The 19,320-nt window shown below is 39.9% G+C and overlaps 1 protein-coding gene across 1 annotated transcript; it reads left to right on the top strand.

Moving 5' to 3' along the window:
* The first annotated feature begins 1,532 nt into the window (after window positions 1-1,532).
* LOC139210838 (carbohydrate sulfotransferase 15-like) lies at window positions 1,533-19,067 on the top strand. Its single transcript, XM_070841013.1, has 8 exons — window positions 1,533-1,776; window positions 12,572-13,212; window positions 14,111-14,450; window positions 15,296-15,439; window positions 16,275-16,431; window positions 16,644-16,800; window positions 18,322-18,469; window positions 18,566-19,067. Exons 2-8 carry the CDS (start codon window positions 12,745-12,747, stop codon window positions 18,754-18,756), a joined length of 1,605 nt encoding a protein of 534 aa, XP_070697114.1. The 5' UTR covers window positions 1,533-1,776; window positions 12,572-12,744; the 3' UTR covers window positions 18,757-19,067.
* The last annotated feature ends 253 nt before the right edge of the window (window positions 19,068-19,320 follow it).

Genomic DNA, 19,320 nt, shown 5'->3' on the forward strand with positions numbered 1-19,320 from the left:
CCACTGTGTGTCATAATCCTCAATGGAAATTTCATTTCATATAGGTTGCTTTTGTCTGTTATGTATCTTAACAGTTTGACGCAATACAAGAACTGGTCCGTGCTGACTCACTGTCTCCTTTCTGCACTGTGTGGTATTTTGTAGCAGAAACTGCAGGTATCAAGTGTTTGTTTTTGTGTGTGTGTGTGTGTGTGTGTGTGTTAGGCCTGCTATCCCCATCCTTTGTCTCCCACAGTTGCCTGGTGGGGCAGTGTGCTCGAACAAGACCTGGCCCTTCTACCTTCAGGAGAGATAATTCTGTTTTATATATTCTGTATATATAGATATATAGATATATATATCTATAGATATATATATTGTTCCAGTGCGCATGTGCGGAAGTATATGCTGCCTGTTACGATTGCTCTTGCTCGTTTTCTTTTTTTTTCTTACTTTTAACTATCTTTTTAATTATTTGTTTTACTTTTTTTGCTGGTAATATGTTTTTAAGACGTTCCCTCTCCAATACATGCTGGTGGAGAGAGCTCTTGTCATCTTTTTGCTGTGAAAGTACTACTTTAACTCTGCCAGGTGCAGTAAACATATGGCCGTTGGTAGCCGTTTTGTCCCCTGGACATATAGCCTTAGGACCCTGGACTCTGGACTCACCTGATTTACTTTTGTGTTTGAAGTTTATTCTTATTCTTTTGGAGCTGTGTGTAACAAAAAGTAATTCCCCCCTGGGGATTATTAAAGGAATTCTGATTCTGATATATATAACACACAGAATATATATATATATATATATATTGCTCCTGTTTGGGGAAGCCACTGACCCACATGAAAATACTGAGGGTTTAAGGGTTCCTCCTGCCCCTTAGCAGGGGATGGCATTGTCAGGTATTGATGCTGAAGTACTTAAGGTATTCTCTGTCCCTGGAAAAACATTTTAATACCTTTTCATCCTATCCATATTTAATAATATGGGGATTATTTCAAGGCTGAAGTGCTGCTGTGTATTCAAGGAGTGGTGCTTGTACTTGAAAATGCTGCCAAATGAAATAAAATGGACCACTGACAGGAAATGGTGAGCATGTTATGGTGCTATTCATGAGAACACTGGAGTATTGTACATCACAATTTGCTCTAAAACACTAAAGATGATACAGGAGCTTCAACAAAAGGAGGTTCTCACTGTAAATCAATACATGAATGGAGTTCAGGTCACAGATTTGCATCCAGAGAATCCAGCTTGTTATTTTTTATTGATTCTTTCATCTTGAATCAAGTGTATTTGAGCATTTCCCGTATTAGGATAACTTTTAATGAAACTTGAACTTGGTGAACTATTCTTCTCTTTGCTGTTAACTCCCCACACAGAGAGAAATAGGAGACCCCTTGGGGAGAAGTAGCCTGCATCTATTGGTTTGCTTGAGTTCTACCATTTATCATAATAGCAAAGCAAACCTAGTCATTAAAAGCATTTGGAGGTTGTCGTACAGATAAGATCGGTTCAGCTGCCGGTGTTTCCTGCGCGGATCCACATGCGCACCTCCCCTTTCTCCTCCTCACTGTCCGCAGCGCGCAGCGGAGCTCAGTCAGATGGGGACTCTGCAAGTTCTCGCATTTCCGCGACAAAACCCAGCCAGCGTTTGTCAACATGGTTCAGTCTGAGGATACACTCGCATTTCTGTCACTTCACGTTGCCAACAGACTCCTGCAAGGTGGTTTCAGTCGTCTTGGTTGGTGGTCATCATGGCTCGTGAGGCGCCTGGATTAAACCGACTCAACTCCAGTGTGAGTATTTTTGTTCAGATAATCAATTTCTGAGATCACTAAAATTGAGAGATGGTGTGTTGTTAGATTTCTGGTGTAATTACAGATTATTCCTTAGCTGAGTGACGTTTTTGTCCAATTACTTAGAAAGTTCATCACTCTGAAACTAAACACTGTTGCATGGTTTGGAACAGATTCACCTAGTTATCAGTTGTCCTCATCTCTCTCTGAGAGGAAACGTCTTGCTTATCAGTTGTCACTAACCAGCAACACCCAGTAAAAACCCAGTCTTGTGTGAGACAAAGACATCAACTCCAAACGCTGCTCACAGGCTTTTAAGTAAGTGTCCAGAAATGACATATAAAGTCCCCTTATGCATACTATGTGTTTAAACTAACATCCCCCTGGCTACATTTTCTCCCTCACTGAACAGCTGCAGAATATCTCAGTGACATGTCTCTGGGGGGGTAAAAGACTCTTGGTCTACCAGAGATCGAGCCGCGAACAGGACTGTGTTATGAGGACGAAGATAAACCGCTGTAAACATTTGTGCACATACTCCCAACTTCTGGCTCTTATCTTGTAATTATTATTTTGTTTATTGTAACATAACAAACATTCTCTGCTGACCATTTGACTGATTTCCCCAGGCTAATTCCTTCCATTATGCTTAAATGGTTTCTCTCAAGTATCTCAGCTAAACAAGCTAATTTTTGGTTTGGATTCAGGCGCGGGGTGAGATCTGTTGATGTGTGAGGACACTCACTGATTCTGTTTGGCATTCAGTTCATTTGCTTCCCATGCTTTCCTGGTTCTAGTCTATTAAAGGGGCTACAGCTCCGCTCAGGGTGCAGAGCGGAGGTCCTGACAGGTAGGCATATGACCTTTGGACAAACCCCCTCTGCAGACTCTTCTAAATCACAGAAGTTGTACTTCATTGTTAATTGGAACGAGAAAGAGCGGGAGCCGAGTGTGTGAAGAGCCGTGTCGGTTTGTAACGCCTCTCCACGCCTCAAAACTCTGCACGCACCCAAGGCAAACCTCGCTACGGCAGCTGCACCCATCCCTGCCGTCTGTCTGGTCTATCGGGCAGGAAGGTTTTAGGTTGCCCCCCAAGTTTGCGGTACAAATGTCTGGAGGTGCTGAGATGTCACAGCCATGCTTCTTTTGGCAAGGGCTGATGTTCGAAGGCTTAGGTAATGCTAAAAGTATGAGACGGGAGAGGGAGAGGGAGAGAGTTGTACCATATCAGATTGTTTAGACTGGACTCTGGGGGTCCACCACAAATGGAAGAAAGGGATTCTGTAACAGAGCACATTAGGAATGTGGGAGGACTGCATGATACTTAAGTGTTTTGGCATCAGCTCCGAATTTCTATTTCAAGAGTTGACAATAGTTCTCAGTAATGCACCATTGGCTCTGCATTACTTCTAACACAAAAACTACGTCACAAAGAGAGATTCAGTGTAGTCATACTTTTATCTGCATCTGTCACTCCCTTGTTGTTCTGCCTGAGCTGTCCTGCAGCTGAGTCATTTTCCTGGTGGATGATGGTTTTTAGGAGAATTTCTCTTTGTTTGTTTTTCATCCAGCAGTACCAGAGCGCTTTCTCCTTTGCTACAGTTGACTCTGAACTCATTTTTTTCTACTATAAGATTGAGTTCTTTGGTTGAATTTGCATACCACCACAACAAAAGAAGGTTTATCTATAACATGCAGTAAAATTACCCAATTTTAGCCATCCTGATGCACTAAATGAACATGGTCATACATCTACAGTACATCATATATTACCTCAGCCATTTTGACTTGCATATTTTGTAACACTTTACTCCAAATTTTTAATTTACTGTTTAAACACTGAACATTTTTTACTTTATAGTGCATGCTTAAAGATTATACCTCCAAATAGCTTAAAACCACCAGTAAAAGTTCACTAAATGCAAGAAAACCAAAATGTCTTTAATTAGCTGCATATGTGCTGCAGCTCTGAGATCCAGTCTGAGTCACCAGCCAACACAAATATTTTCCCTAATGTATAAAAACATTATAATGTGGGATCAGGCATTGCTCAAAGTGAAACATGGTCATGAGTACTTTGTAAGACATAACTATAATGTTTGTGATGCATAGAAATTGCAGACCAATAATAAAGGTTTAAAAATGACATATAGCCTTTTTTAGTTTTACCTCTTCCGCCTTTTAGATGCACTGGAGTGTGTGAGCAGCTCTTGGCTCTCAAGAGTTCATAAAGTAATCCAGCAAGTAAGATCAAGCTGCTACATGTCATGTGGCGGTTGTTTTCTGTGTGCACAAAGGATTTTCAGTGGTAGGTCGTCACACACAGTCAAAAGTAGTAGCAGTTGAGCAACGCTGACACGTTCTGTCTTCAAGTGTTTTTTCATCAGCCTAATCAGCAGCCAAATTCACTGATTGCTGCTCAAGACTATACATGTGTCGTGTCTGAGGACACCACCAGCCTTTGGATGTTAACCAAAGCCCAATGAGCTTTTGCAGGAAGGTCTCCCTCAGTACATATATGCAGAACTGACGTCCTGGCTTAACTTTGATTTGCTGTTCTTCCTTCAGTTTTCCTGTGCAATGAGGGAATATTACAAACTTGGGTACATTCAATTTCCGTTTCAGCGCCAAAGGAAAAATGCTTTAGATAAGATGGCAAAACTGTCTGCTGATCTGACCGCATGTTTGTTGCTCTGTCAGACTTTGATGCTGCGTCCCAGATCAGAAGAATCACCCGAGCGAGCACAATAACGGGTAGAAACAATGGAAAGAACCCCTGAAAATAAGATCAGATGTTGTAAAAATAAATAAGGCCCAAGTTGTAAAAAAAAAAAATTTAATTATGCTTTAAGTGACAAAGTTTGCACGGCTCACCCAGGCTGACCTCAGATCCACATCTTGTCTTCAGAACAGCCCATTCCTGCTCCCATTCACTCATTAAACAGTAGGACAAACGTGTCAGATGTTCTCTGCTTGTTATTCATGTCACATTGGTTTTAATGCCCTGCTAAACCTGTTGCTATTAGAAAAGCATATGCATGTAGATATATACACTTACATGCATGCACAAATACACAGTTTAACTGAGGACCACATCTGCACTCCAGATGTCAAGGTGGACTGTAGTGACCTGGCTGATCAAGGCAGACACCACATGTGTGACACCACATGTTTAATATTTCTAGTGCTTTTCTTAGCACATTTCTATGATTTTCCTTCACCTCTTATTTAACAGATTAAGGAGTTACATTCCTGTGAAGGCAAACATCATTCTCCAGCCACTGAAAATCAACCTGATCATCTTTTTTCTTAGAACGTAGTGAAAAGGAAAGGGAGGACTCGTCCAGCCATCACACCATTATGAGACGGATAAAGAACGCTTCCTGAGATATTTGTGCTCTCAAGGAGCTGTTAGATTTCCTGCCAAGATTTCATCCATAATCTGATTTGAAAAGGGTCAGAGAAAGAAAGAAAAAAAAAACCCTGATCTCTGAGTACATCCCAGCATGGAGTAATTGTTGCTATCTGTCCTTAAAATTACTTTGGATTCTGATTTCTTTTTCATCCACACAGTTTGGCATCCCATCCGTCTTTGTTTGACTTCCCTATCAACAGGGAGTCTTATTTCCTTTTGTGGCATTGGTTTTTCTTGTGCCTCCCATTTCCCAGCGCTGGGATTCAGCCAAGTCCTAGTCAGAGAGTGTACTGTACAAGGTCAGGGTGTGTTTACACAGATATAAACATGAAGACATGATTAAAACATGTTTCAGGAGAGGCGAGAATATGTGTGTGCACTGAGTGTTGGCTCTTTGAACTGATTGCCTCCTCTCTTTAACTGATTTTGTGGTCACAGAGGATCATTCTTCGCATTTGTAAAAGCTCTATTTCATGCTAGCATTTTATAGTGTTGAAGCTAACCAGCAGTACATCCGCATACAGCATGCAGCATTTCGTCTGTGGAGGAACTCTGTGGGAGTGCTGATTTTCATTCGCTGTTTAGTTGGTATCCGCAGCACAGAATGAGTTGAGGCTGATTATCATTGTTTTGTCAAGGAGGGTAAGTAGAGAGGGATTAATTAGAGGGTGCAAGACATGGAGGCAGTGTCTGAGGAGCATGTCTTAAACACCCCAATGAGAATATCAGTGAACGAATCAAGCAGATGCATAAGAGCCCATCTGACTTTTGGAATGTCATAGTATATGTTTACCTTGTTCTCGATCTAGTGAAAGTAGAGAAAGAAGAAGACATAGGCCTGTAGGTTGACAGTACTAATTGCTAATATTTATCAGCAGCACAAACGGTTGAATCTCAACTTTGACACACGGCTGTAGAATCCGTACAGCTCGGGATTATTAAAAATAATGAGCTGCATGGTTTGTCCGTGTGACTGTTACAAATATAATGCACTTAAGTATAGCCTTTGTAAGGTTCAATATCTTGACAACTATTGGATGGACTGTCATTAAATTTGCTACAGATATTGATGATCTCTAGAGGATCAATTCCCATGACCAGAAGTGATACATTGACTTTTCCTTTAGCGCCACCAACAGGCCAAAGTTTTCACTTATTCAGTAAAAGTCAACTACATCAGGCTTTCTCAAACTTTGGAGACTGAGTGCCAACTCAGGGAGACAGCATATAATTGAAAGGTGCACAGGAGCAAATGCAAACATAAAACAAAATGATTCCAAAACCAATCACTTTTTTATTAAACATTAAGATGCCAGAAAACGTCCTCAGCTTCAGACAGAAAAAGAGAGACATAGCGTGAGATACATTTTCACTTTTGGCAGTGACAGAAGCTTACCCTACATCACAGTGACACATTATCATTATAATGTGTTCTTGTGTGTATAATAAAAACATCATTACTGATAAGTAACATTAATCATAAATTTGTTAATATATCAACATGACTTCTCTCCCTTGTGAGACTTTTGGTGCTGATTCCCTCACAGTTGGTCACAGTTATCCTCCTGTTTGGCTCCATTCCCATCTACATCGCTAACTTTAGCTAACAGCACTAGCATTGACGACAGAATGTAATTCCCACACTCTCAAGGCACCACTAGTTGCCATGCAACCACCAGCTTTCTACAAGTTGTCTAGCATGACAGATGCTTGTTCGGGGGTGCAGCGTGACGTAGTAGCCAAGTAGTGTATTATAATGCAGGCTGTTGAAAGGGAAAGCACTGAAGTGGACCCTTTTAAATATAATTTCATGCTACGTTCAGGGGCTACAGATAATGCTTTCGAGTGCAGCGATTGGACCATGTGCCGCACTGAACTACATGAATTGCCACTTTGTACAGACAGTCATGGTTCCCAGAGGATAAATCATAATGATTTTAGAGATGCACTGAGTCTTAATCTCATTCAAAAAAGTAAGGCATGAGAACAAGTAATTATCACATACAAATGTGTGTAATCCAATGTGAGTTTGACCATTTTAATGGTGTGACATGAAGTGTCCAGAGATGTTAAGAAGTAGTTTTATATAAACAAAATAAAATGTCTGCACTTGCTAAACTCAGTAACCTGAGACCCATGCTTGTACTTTATCTAGCTTTATCTTGATGACATCAGTTTGATCAGTAATGTCAGAATGATTGACACTGAAAAAAGATAAATAGGTAAAGGTTAAATTGGCTCAGGATGACCAGACATACTGGGTTTTCACAACATAAAACAACATAAGGTATAATTTCCAATTGGACTTTGTTGGTTGTGTTGGAAAAAAACCCCAAATCGCAGTCATGGTTTGATAGAGTATGTGAACAGGAGGAGATCTGGGTTTAAAAGGCTATTCAGAACCTACAGATGAGACCTGGATTTACATTAATCTCAATGAAATGTAAGAAACAGCAGCTCTTGTATACTTAACACCGAGGATGGTGTTAAAAATAAAGAAGCTATGGGTTAATGAAATCAAGTCTCAGCCTGAATAGAGTCAGTACATTTCATAGAATATTACTTCATGTGATATCTTGTGCAAAGTTGATATTTTGACCTGAGGATGGAGCAACAGGAATACTCAGTGTCCAAAATGGAAAAATTTCATCCTGTGAGAGCATAATTGTGCTCTTTGAATTCCATGGCTGTCTGCCCATTTCATTTCATTTCATTTTATTTTCATTTCGACATGTTTTTTCTACAAATGGGAATTTTTGGCCTGATGTAAAGATCAGGGGCTCGCCAAAGACATTACGATTAATTGTCTTGGGACCGTTAGTGTCAAAACTCAGATAGCAGTTGTTGGGAAATGTTGATTTGTACAGACTGAACAACTGTCTGACCAAATTCACCATCCTCTTTACACACCACTATTTGTAGGGCTTGAAATCACTGTAGAGGTGAGAAAAAATAATAAAAATGTGCGCATATGAGAATATTTGTGTGGGTGTTTTAGCTTTGCAGTGTGGCTCTATGGCTGGCAACGCCGGTTTGTCAGTTGTTTCACAACTTTGGTCCAGACTGAAATATCCCAACAACTACATGATGGATTGGCATGAAATTTTGTACATGCATTGATCGTGTCAGGACGATAAATCTTCATATATTTTTCTCTCGTGCCAGAATGACGATGACATATGTGGTTATCAGCAAAAAATATCAAATTACATGGATTAAAATGACATTTGTCATACTGTTTTCAGGATGGATCGTATTATCTTTGGTAATCTTCTGGCTTTTTATCTTGTGCCATCATCAGGTTAAAATTCCAATTCATCCAGTCCTTTGGCTCATGACAAAATACCTGCAAAACTAAACTATTGGCTTTGTAATCTCGAGGAATATAGAGAAATACAGAAAATGTACTGAAGAGAAATATATTGCAAGTATAGTTACTGCATAGGAGCACAAAATAGATGGATGATAGTGCGAAGTAGTTCTGTGTATTTTAGGTGTATGTAGCTTATATTAAATCAGAAAAAGCAACCTTGAGTCTACAAGATTTCAGATAATGTGAAAAATTCACAGTGTAAACAACCCAACACAACATGAGAAATATCCCATTCTGGCTTTGATAACAGATCAGTCTTGACATTTTGTGGTCTTTGGACAACAAAGGCATTTAATGCAATGATGAATGCAGGTTCTTTATTTTGAGTTGGCAGGATTTTGATGGTGGGATTTCACCTTTGTCAATCCCACCTGCTGTTTGTTTACAGCCGCAGATCGATTTTTAGACCAAAGAGGTCTAAAGGCTGTCTTTCCTGTTCTTTCTCACACTGTTTTTCTCATCTCTGCTGCTTCGCTTCTCCACTCCGTGCTTTACCCTTGACTCTCGCTGTCCTCTTTATGCTCTGTCACATTTTCAAATCTCTCTCTTCTCTCACACTTTGAATTTTTGCTTGAACGAGACGTTAATCTTTAATAGGAGTTATACATTGATAGTTACAGAGAACGGAGAGGATAACTATTACCTGGATTTGTAGATATAAAGATATGCAAAGGCATGAAGTCAATAAGACCAGAGAACAGTAGCATTCATTGATATGATATTTTTCAAAACACGGGGCTTCATTTAAAAACATGGAAATATGGAAATATAACACATATAAAGATGAAGCAGGAATCAGAAGAAGCACCATTCACTAATAACTTAAACTACCAACTACTGTAGATTTCAGAATTGCATTTAGAAAGTGGTGTCACATGTTAAACAGGCCACTTCTCTCTACTGATATTTCATTAAATGAGGCCCATAACACTTCTAGAAGGATCAAAAATAAATTCTTTGCCCAACCTCAGCATCTACCCATGCAGGCTTGCAGATAGTGCCATGCATTCCTGATAAGTCTGCAATGGCTCGGAGCTGTCCCATTATGAAATCTGTAAGTGTGTGAAGGCTTTCTTGAGGAATTTTCAAGCCCTTTGTGTACACATTCAGCAAGTTTGCATTGATGCAGAGTTTGCATGAGATTAATAGCATTGTTGCAACAGTAAAACAGTAGACTGCAGTAAAGGCAGAGATATCCTGACTTTTTATCATTTTGTATGCATCAAACTACCAAAACGCCAGAGTCTACGCTTCTCATACGGCAACCCGATAGTGTCTTTCATTAGACCCTCCCTGCTTAAATGCTGATGTCTTTCAGACTCCATGCCCTCATTTTGTAATGCAGGTTTTCTGTTGTGCCAGCATTGGTAGAAAATGTACCATTAATGCTCTGGCCTTACTGCAGGAGTCCAGGTTTGATTCCAGCCCGTGGTCCTCTGCTGTATGTCTTCCCCTCTCTCTCTCACCCCTTTCCGATCCATCAGCTGCCTCTGTCTAATAAAGCCGTAAAAAGGCCAAAAAAACTATTCTAAAAAAAAAAAGAAGCATTTTCTGAGCCTAGGTTGAGATAACCCTGTGATATCATCTCGGTTATTTTCTGCAAGCATCCTCCTGATTTGCAGAAGAGATGATTCAACTGTTTTCACAAGCTGAGTAGCAATTCTCATGATAAGTAAACTGAACGTGATGTGTAAAATCGATGGAGGGCTTCATATTATCAACCGCTTCTGCCTAGTTGCACTCATGATATTACACTCCGGTCACGTCACTACTCAGAGGGTGAACATTTGAGTTTTCGCCTTCCATCCCAGAGCTGCTCACTCAACACAGCCAGTAACCTGTCAAAACCTCCTTAGGATTCTATCTATTTCACAGCATTGTCCAATAATTTAGCTGCAGTCAGCTAAAGGATGCAGTTATGATGGTAACCTGCCATCACTTCTGTGGGTGGCTGAACCATCTGTGCTATAAGTAAAAGGTTGTGAGCTGGTTGGTGCTTCTTATTGGCTTGCAGTGATTAAATATTATTGCTGGAAATTATTTTCATGGAACAAAATCAAGTGATGTTGATTAAGATGCCTGAGGTGGAGGGACAGGGGTGGAGCAGTGCTTTTAAAAGAACAGGTGTTCTTTCAACAAAAATACAAAGAATAACAGAACTGCATTTGTCTGACAGTGTGACATGTTTTGAGATTATAATTTTGCATACCCTTCCAGTCTGATGAAAACTCTCCAGATGAGGTGATTGTGAATGTTTGTGTTAACTAAAGGATTAAGTGTTCCTTCACAGATTGACAAAATTCTCCTACTTTTTAAAATAAATAAACTATTTTGAAACCCTCTTGGATCGGCTGAATAATCCATCATCTTAAAGCTGAAAACAGGATGCTCTTCTGAGCTGAGGCTTTTTAGAAATACGTGGCGCTACAAATATATGATGATCTTATAGGCCGCAATGCATTGCTGTAGATTAAACTATCCAACAGTATATAAAGCAGCTAAATTTAGCTCAACCTTAAACATCTCCAGCAGTGAAATGCAACACACACATTAATGCAGCAGTAATATTAATCAGAAACACCAGATATAATAGGAAAACAGAGACGGAAAGCTTTTTACTACACTGAATACTTTTACTTTTCATACTTTAAGTGCATTTTGCTGATATTACCTACACACTTCTGCTGAAATAACGATTGAATGCATGGCATTTACTTGTAGTGTTATTTTACTCACTGTACGTAAAGGATCTAAACATTTGTTGGCCACATGGCTTTCATCTGGGATGATTGAGGTAGCAACAACTATGATGCCATATTTTATTTTACGTTGAATGATTGTTAGCTGAGATATCCATAACAAGACAAAGTTACAAAAGAAAAGTCTAACCTACTAAGTAGTTGAATAGCCATATCATATCTTTGCAACACAGTACTGTACTTCAAATATTTACTCTCTCCTGACCTGATGGGTCGGACAGATGGCTGTTATTGACTGCATGACCATTCAGTCAATCTAATTTGACCAATATCCTGTCATGTGTAGGGAACTCTTTCTCTTGTACTTTTTGTTTCGTTTTTTTTACAACTTTTAGTTTTCGTTTCATCTCAGCAGAAAGTGGGGGGCTGGAATCATGCTATAGTCAAAGTGCGGGTTCAGTAGGTGTGATGCACCTGTGGTGGTGCTTTTTATCATATGTTGAATTTACACCTTTAACGATCTAAGTGTGAACATGTTGAGTCACATCCTCTTTTACTGGTTGCACTTTAACAAGCCCAGTTGTACGGCATTTTAAACTTAGAGTGTGCTCCATGTGGTTCACCAGAACTGGTGCAGGACTTCATTCCCTGGTCCAGTGGGACTGTTAAATCTAACAAATTCACCAACAAAACAAAACGAAATGTGTTCCTGGCTGAGAAAGTGTAAGAAAAATGTTTTAAGCTGTAATGTCTGGAATCTATTAGCACTGGACCCTAAAAATAATAATGCCTACCTTCTTATTATTCACGTGGAAGGAAAAGACAACAAAATGCACACATTTGCCACTCTGTGGGTCCACCTGTATCAATATCTTCCTTGGTTCTTTCTGTGATCTTGAAATAATGTTTCCAGGTTAACAAAACAGAGCTCTCAGCAGGCTTTTAGAGAATAATCGTGTGTTTCTAGTTTTGAATTACAGAGTAACTATTATTTGGACCTTGAAAGTCTCTTTGTAGAGCTTGTCTTTCCATCTGCTATATAACCTTCATCATAAAGCAAGTTAGCTCCATCCAGGAGACCACACACACGCTGTAGCTGACCTCAAACATTTTCGAGGTGACTTGTGCTACAGAAAGAAGTATAGTTAGAAATATTAAAAACGTTTATACCACCTTTCTTGGAATTATGGGAGATGACGGAAATACTTAACAGGAAACTGCACTGCTGTACTTTTGGTGAAAAGTAAACTGAAGTCATATATGAAAAAAGCCATATGCCGTGTTTTAACAACTGCTTCTGGTTTACAGGAGGCCTTGCTGAAGACTGGGGTGCATGTAAGAAATGAAGACAAATGATGACCTGCAGATTGAAAACCACGATGAATGGACACATCAGGAAACAGAACCTCCTGTAGGTGAAGCTTTGATAGAATAATTTCCCGGCTCCGTTTTCTACATGCCTACTCTGCTTCTATGTCAGTATGTCACTATCAGACTGCAAATATGGGAGCAATGCCCAAATGGACTACAATTACAGTCTCCACAGCTTGCCCATGGCTGAGAACTATGGGAAAAAGCCTGTCAGGACATTTTTTGACTTCAGGCACACAAACGTGCCTGAAGATGTCAAGTGGGTTTCCCTTTTGTCACTGACTAACCTGCGGCGCATCTCAAAAGTCAAAGTGGTTAGCTTCCTGATGGGCTTGACACTGACGTTCCTCATCATGGCTTCCTACATCCTGACTTGGGACAAGAAAGGACTTCTGTTCACGCCCTCACCCGATCAGCTCAGACCTGCGGTCGTCCAGACCAGCATGGCAGCAGCTGAAGTTTCCCCTGAAAAGAATTTAATAGACATGAAACATCTGGTGAGGATCATCAGCTCCAAACTGGAATACACACCCAGGAAGGTGCCTGAAAAAAAGGATGTCATTGAAACGGACTCCCATGTAAGTCTATGGGAAAGTGGACTGACTGTTGTACATCATTAGACCAACTAAAATAAAGGTTTTTGTTATTTGTAATTCCAGGCTGCAGTAATGTAATGCTTTCACCCAACAATGCTGGCGAATGATGATTCAGTCTTTACTGGAAAATGTCGCAGGACACTGACAAATAAACACCTTACAATCAACCCTGCAGTAAATGCATGTTTGGTGAAGCACATAATGAGCAGTGCTTGCTGAGACTGACAGAGGTGTTGATTCAACTTAATGTTTTTACAGCCAAAGTTTGTAGGGCTGTTGAGTAAATATCAGGTTACCTGCCTCGCTAAGTGCTGCTAAGGGCCTACAGACTGCTGTTACTATGTGCTAATGTACTGTAATTCTCCTGTGTCTGGTGCATGTTCTCATCACACTTTTTGTTAGCCTAAGTCATTTTGCAATGTTTATGACTGAGTTATGGTGTGAATCATAATTAGAAGTAGCAACACAAGTGAGTCAGTGAGGTGAATAACAGTTAGTGGCATGGGTCAGTGTTAGACATATAAATGAGCTACCAGTTCTAGACTATTACTTTTAGTGCTTTTTATGTTATGACAACTTGTAACCAAGGGTGTATAGTTTAAATGATTTGAATTGAAGTGAAAATAGCTGCTGTTCTCTGTGAGAGTAGAAACAACTGTTTTTTACCAGCCAACTCTTAGGCCCCCAGAGCACTTCTGATGAAACAACACCATAAGCTGCAAGCTTCACAAGAATGCTAAATGTTACCTCTGACAGTTTCAACAAAAATGAAACCTAATATCCTTCTCTAAATCATGATTTATCAGAGGGCTTCACTATATTATACCATTATTTGGTCCTCCTGCTGTATTGCCTGATGTAATTTTGCTCCTCTCTGCAGTTGTTCTCTGTAATTCCTCGACATTTCCTGCCCGGCATTAAGAGCCCTTGCTGGTATGAAGAGTTCTCCAGTGAACTCAGCTCTGATCCGTACAGGAGGAACCTCTTCACTCTGCGCTCAAAGACCTTCAAGACTGTGTGTGATCGCTTGAGGACCAACTTCCACCTGCACTTATATCACAGAAACGGAAAATTGTTTCGTCTGCGCTGCTTGCCATTCTTCTACATCATCGGCCAACCAAAGTGTGGCACAACTGACCTGTTCCACAGGCTGCTGCTGCATCCGGAGGTCAAGTTCAACGCGATGAAGGAGCCACACTGGTGGACCAGGAAACGCTTTGGTGAGTCATCAGGAGATGGGTGGCATTTTCTAAATGATTTGATGGTTTTGGCAAAAGTGTGTGAAAACTAGCTGGCAGACTGAGAAATCATCATAACTGTGGATTGAATTCATCCAAAAAGAAAGAGACAGATGGCAGAAAACTAGAGCTGCAATGATTAGTTCATTAATTATTATTTTTTTGTAAGCACAATGACATTTGATGGTTTTCGAGTTCTATAGATGAACATTTGATCAATTAATTGAGAAAATAAGGCAGATGAATGGATATTGAAAATAATCATTTGCTGCAGCCCTAGTTTAGAGTAACTGTGTTTTATGTGAGAAACTTTTATGTGAACTTGTGACTCCTCTGGCAAATAGATGAAGCATCTTAAAGAACCTAATAAACAGAATTAAATGATAGTATTGTGGATGAACCCATTATAGGGGGAGTGCATCATTTATGACAATAAAATCTAATTCAGCAGTATAAAAATGTCCAAATGTAGAGACTGAAACTGAAATTACCACCACTGACTGTTGCTGAAAACCTTCTGCAGTTGTGTCACAATAAAAGGCTTCATTAACTCAATCTTAGAGAGCTTTTACTGTTATCTCCTTACAGAAAGTGCTGTGTGTCCAGCATATGTAAATTGCAGAAAGAAATTGTTGTATAACTACTATTCTGCCTGTTTGTCTCTATTATAATATTTTCGGTATGTAAAAGCTCTGTGTTTGTTAATTTTTTTTTGATTTATTGAACCTGATTCAAAGCCTATACAGTCCATTAAATGAATTTTATGGTGAAGAAGTTTATAAAAGACAATATAATAGAGTGCTACTTTGGTGTATCTCGGGGTGCAGGTTATATCCGTTTCAAAGATGGCTTCCAGGAAAGTTTTCCAGTGGAGAATTACCTGGATCTGTTTGACTTGGCAGCCCACACCATACAAGACGAAACCAGTGGAAATTCGTCTGGAAACCACCGAGCACTCCGGCTCATAACAGGTGAACACATGTGAAAGTGTTCGTGTGTATGATTTGGGTATGATTTGATATTGTTAGTGCCCATTGTGCATCAGATGGAAGAATCTCTTGCCTTTATAGTTTTCATTTGGCGTCTTGTGAGAACCTTTGAACAATCAAACAATTGGATCCTGCCCATGATTCAAATTCCAGCTCTCTTTTGTCTTCTTTTTCTTTACTGTCAGGCCTCGCTCATTTTCAGTGAATTTCCCACAAATGGCTCTGACCTCAGGAGCACTTCAGTGTTATTCTAGATATTCTGGGGTCCAAGAGAACAGCACAGTGTGTCCAAAGAACCTCAAATGCCTCTGAGGGCCTCCACCACCACCTTTATTTTCTAGACGTGATTATAAATTAGGTTCATTCTTTCTTTGCTCCCACACTGGAAAATAACCCTCAATGAATAATGAAGCAAGAAGTTGGGAGTGAAGTATGGTACTGATCTTTTGAAGGGCAATCCTTTAATCCTCAATATTAAGTTTTTTCTGTGAAAATGTGCTGATAAGAAGCTTCTGCTTACTTGGCTTTGGTTGCTGAAGTGAAAAACACTCATTATTTGGACTTTGCACAGATATTGATAATAAATGACACCATTAATTTTTAAAATCTAAAAAGTTGCAACTGCACAGTCACAAATCTGCTCCTTTGCAGATAAGGAAGGCATAATGATGCCAAATAAGGAAAGTTTTTTCAACATCTCTTGCAACATTTTTTCAGCTCAACTTCGCCACATTATGCCTGAGTGTCTGCACTACTCACTGAATTTTAAATGAACTGTTGTTGCCTGGTGATACTAAGACTGTCAGTGCCTTGACAGGTGAAGCCAGTGCATCCACTATGTGGGACAACCAAGCCTGGAGCTATCTTCACGGAGACAGGGAGGAGACAGAGCCCCCGTTCTTGACCCAGGACTTCATCCACACAGTCCAGCCCGGAGCCAAAATCATCATCATGCTTAGAGACCCAGTAGAGAGGTACTGCAGATAAATCCATCCACACATCTGCCTGCGTGGATACAAAGCTGATTTTCTGTGCTGAAACTGTTTGGATTGAGGTGTTTTCCTGTAATTTGTCATTGCTGTAGAATATATTTGCTTTAAATCACAACTCCTATTGTACATCCAGCAAAATGTCATATCATATCATAGTTATATCTGGCATGCACTGCTTGTTTCTTATTTTCCAGGCTTTATTCTGACTACCTGTACTTTAAGATGGCCAACAAGTCAGCAGAGGACTTCCATCAGAAGGTCGTAGACTCTGTACAGTTGTTTCAATCCTGCCTGTCTGAGAGGTCGCTTCGTTCCTGCGTCTACAACACCAGCCTCTACAACGCCATGCCGGTTAGCTTAAATTGTGTTCTCTCTTTTAATTGTCTGAATATCAGTTTACGTGAGAATAATTACACCTTTTATAGCTATATTTGATTATATCTAACAATAAACATCTAGTGTCTTCTTTTGGAATTTCCACCTGTCCTCCAAGTAAAAGGATATCAACACAGAGAAAAATATGACCAACTTGCAGTCCAGAGTCACTTCAGACCCTTCTGCATCTATCTATCGGGCAGCGCTCCCACAGGATTAAGCTGAGTTATGAGGTCTGTCTGTTGTCACCACTGATCACAACATGTAGGAGACAGCACTGCTATTCTGGGAGATTTACTACAGTAAAAGCAGCAATCAGCTCAACCTGAAACCACTGGAAGAGAAAAAGAATCTGTCTCAAATCTAACAAAAACATTCAGAGAAACACCATTTGATTATTTCTCTTTATATGAACCTGTTATGGATGAGATGAGGACACGTACTTTCTAAATCTGTTAAAGCTTGTGCCACTCTTATTTTTAGTGGGTGGTGTTGTACTGTGGTGCCCCCCTGAGGACTCATAGTGTCTGTGCATCTGGATTAAATAAAACAAGTAAAGTGTCTCATTCTTAATTTTACCATTCAACAAACAGGAATTAAACAATGACTTCATGAAGGACTCAGACTTTAAATTCACCAAATTATCATAACAATCATTAGAGCAATTATTCTTCCCCATTTATTCGGTTGCTTTCTTTCAATATGTGGCCGCTGTTCCAATAAAAACAGTATGGCAGTTTTGTATTTGTTTTTTTTTCATTGGTCTGACCTTTGAGTTATTTGAAATGGGGTTGTATGAGGTACTTACCCATAGACAGTGTATTGCCTTTAATACACTGTGACATCGCACTCCCAGTTTGGAGAAGCAGGCAGAGACGCCAAGCAATGTACTGCTGTGGAGAGGGGCAGCAGCAAAACGTATTTTAGCCACCTTAAAAGAAGCCCACCAAAAAACAAAAAGAAAAATCTAATTGTTTTGTATATGTTATACACTTATACAATATGGTATATTATTTCCACAGTTTTACTCAGCCGTCAGACAGCTCTTTCAACAGGAAACTGAACCTGTTCTCTCTTTCTCATCACTTGCTTCAAAACCACCAGACTCCATTCACAAAAACGGCAATTTTACCATCCAGAAAATGGGAGTTGCTAGTCTGCCGATACTTTGATCGGTTGAGGTAGCTGTAGCACAGCAAACTCCCTTGTTGCAGTGTCCATGTTCCTAATGTTGCAACATGTCATACAATGATGGAGCTCTATGGAAGAGATAGAAGTTATATCAGGCTTTGGATTCACAGACGATCCTTACTAGTATGATCAGTTTATTGTTTTTTTTATCTTTTGAGTGGATTTAATGACAGTTAAAAAGAACGGTACCAGCTTTAACCTCTGATGTCAATTTCCTTGTAATGTTTACATTATTTGTCAACCACCTGTAAGTCTGCTGTTGACTTTCTCCTCACAAAAAGACTAATGGTGTTAACGTTCTTTCAGGTGAGGCTAAATTTGGGGACCTACTTCATCTTCCTACTGGACTGGCTGACAGTTTTCCATAGAGAGCAGATTCTAGTTCTTCGACTGGAGGACTACGCAGCCAACCTTAAAGTGACAATCAAGAAAGTTTTTGATTTTCTGGGTGTGGGTATGTATCCAAAAACTACCTTATCTGTCAGAGTGACGTGCTCTTTATCCATTAAAATCTTTTCAATATGACACCGACTTGCCATTCTCCCTGCAGGTGCTCTGACTGAGCAGGTGGAGGCAGCGCTGACCAAACGGCCCATGTCTAATACCCGGCGAGCGGCAGACAGGAACCTGGGTCCTATGCTTCCAGCCACCAGAGACCTCCTCAGGGAATTTCACCAGCCCTTCAACCAAAAACTGGCCGGTGTGCTGAACAACAATGCCTTCCTCTGGAGACCCACCTGAGGGGGCTCAGACGAAATGTGGGTGGATGTGACTGAACAACCAGAGCGAGCAGCTAAAGCAGAAATGCCTACTGATGCAAATTAATCTACAGTGTTTCCCCACCGTAACTTACTCATACACAGGTGTATATTTGTATATGGAATTATATGAAACTCTACAGAATACGTGTATGGGTTTTGTTTGTGATATTTATTTGCGTTTGAGAGAATGTGAGCGACTCATCAAATCAAGATGATATCAATGAAATAAACTGATTTGGAGTTTTAATTTGATGCTTTTATGGTGTTGAAAAGCCGTGCTAGCACTGCTGAATAAAAGCCTACAATACAATCTGTTAAAATCTTCATATATTCATCATCTCAAATGCACCTCTGGGTAAAATGTTCACTTCATTTCTGGCCCAAAAGGCTGGGCTGAATACCATGCGGTCATGGCACTGTGATGTGAACTGTTATACAGATAAACATCCCCTGTATTGTTTCTATTGTCCATTTCCCTTAAATGTTACCTAGAAAGAGACACTAAACATAATTTATAATACTATATTTATACTTAACATCAGAT

This window comes from Pempheris klunzingeri, chromosome 12 (assembly GCF_042242105.1).
Source record: "Pempheris klunzingeri isolate RE-2024b chromosome 12, fPemKlu1.hap1, whole genome shotgun sequence".
NCBI classification, from domain to species: domain Eukaryota; kingdom Metazoa; phylum Chordata; class Actinopteri; order Acropomatiformes; family Pempheridae; genus Pempheris; species Pempheris klunzingeri.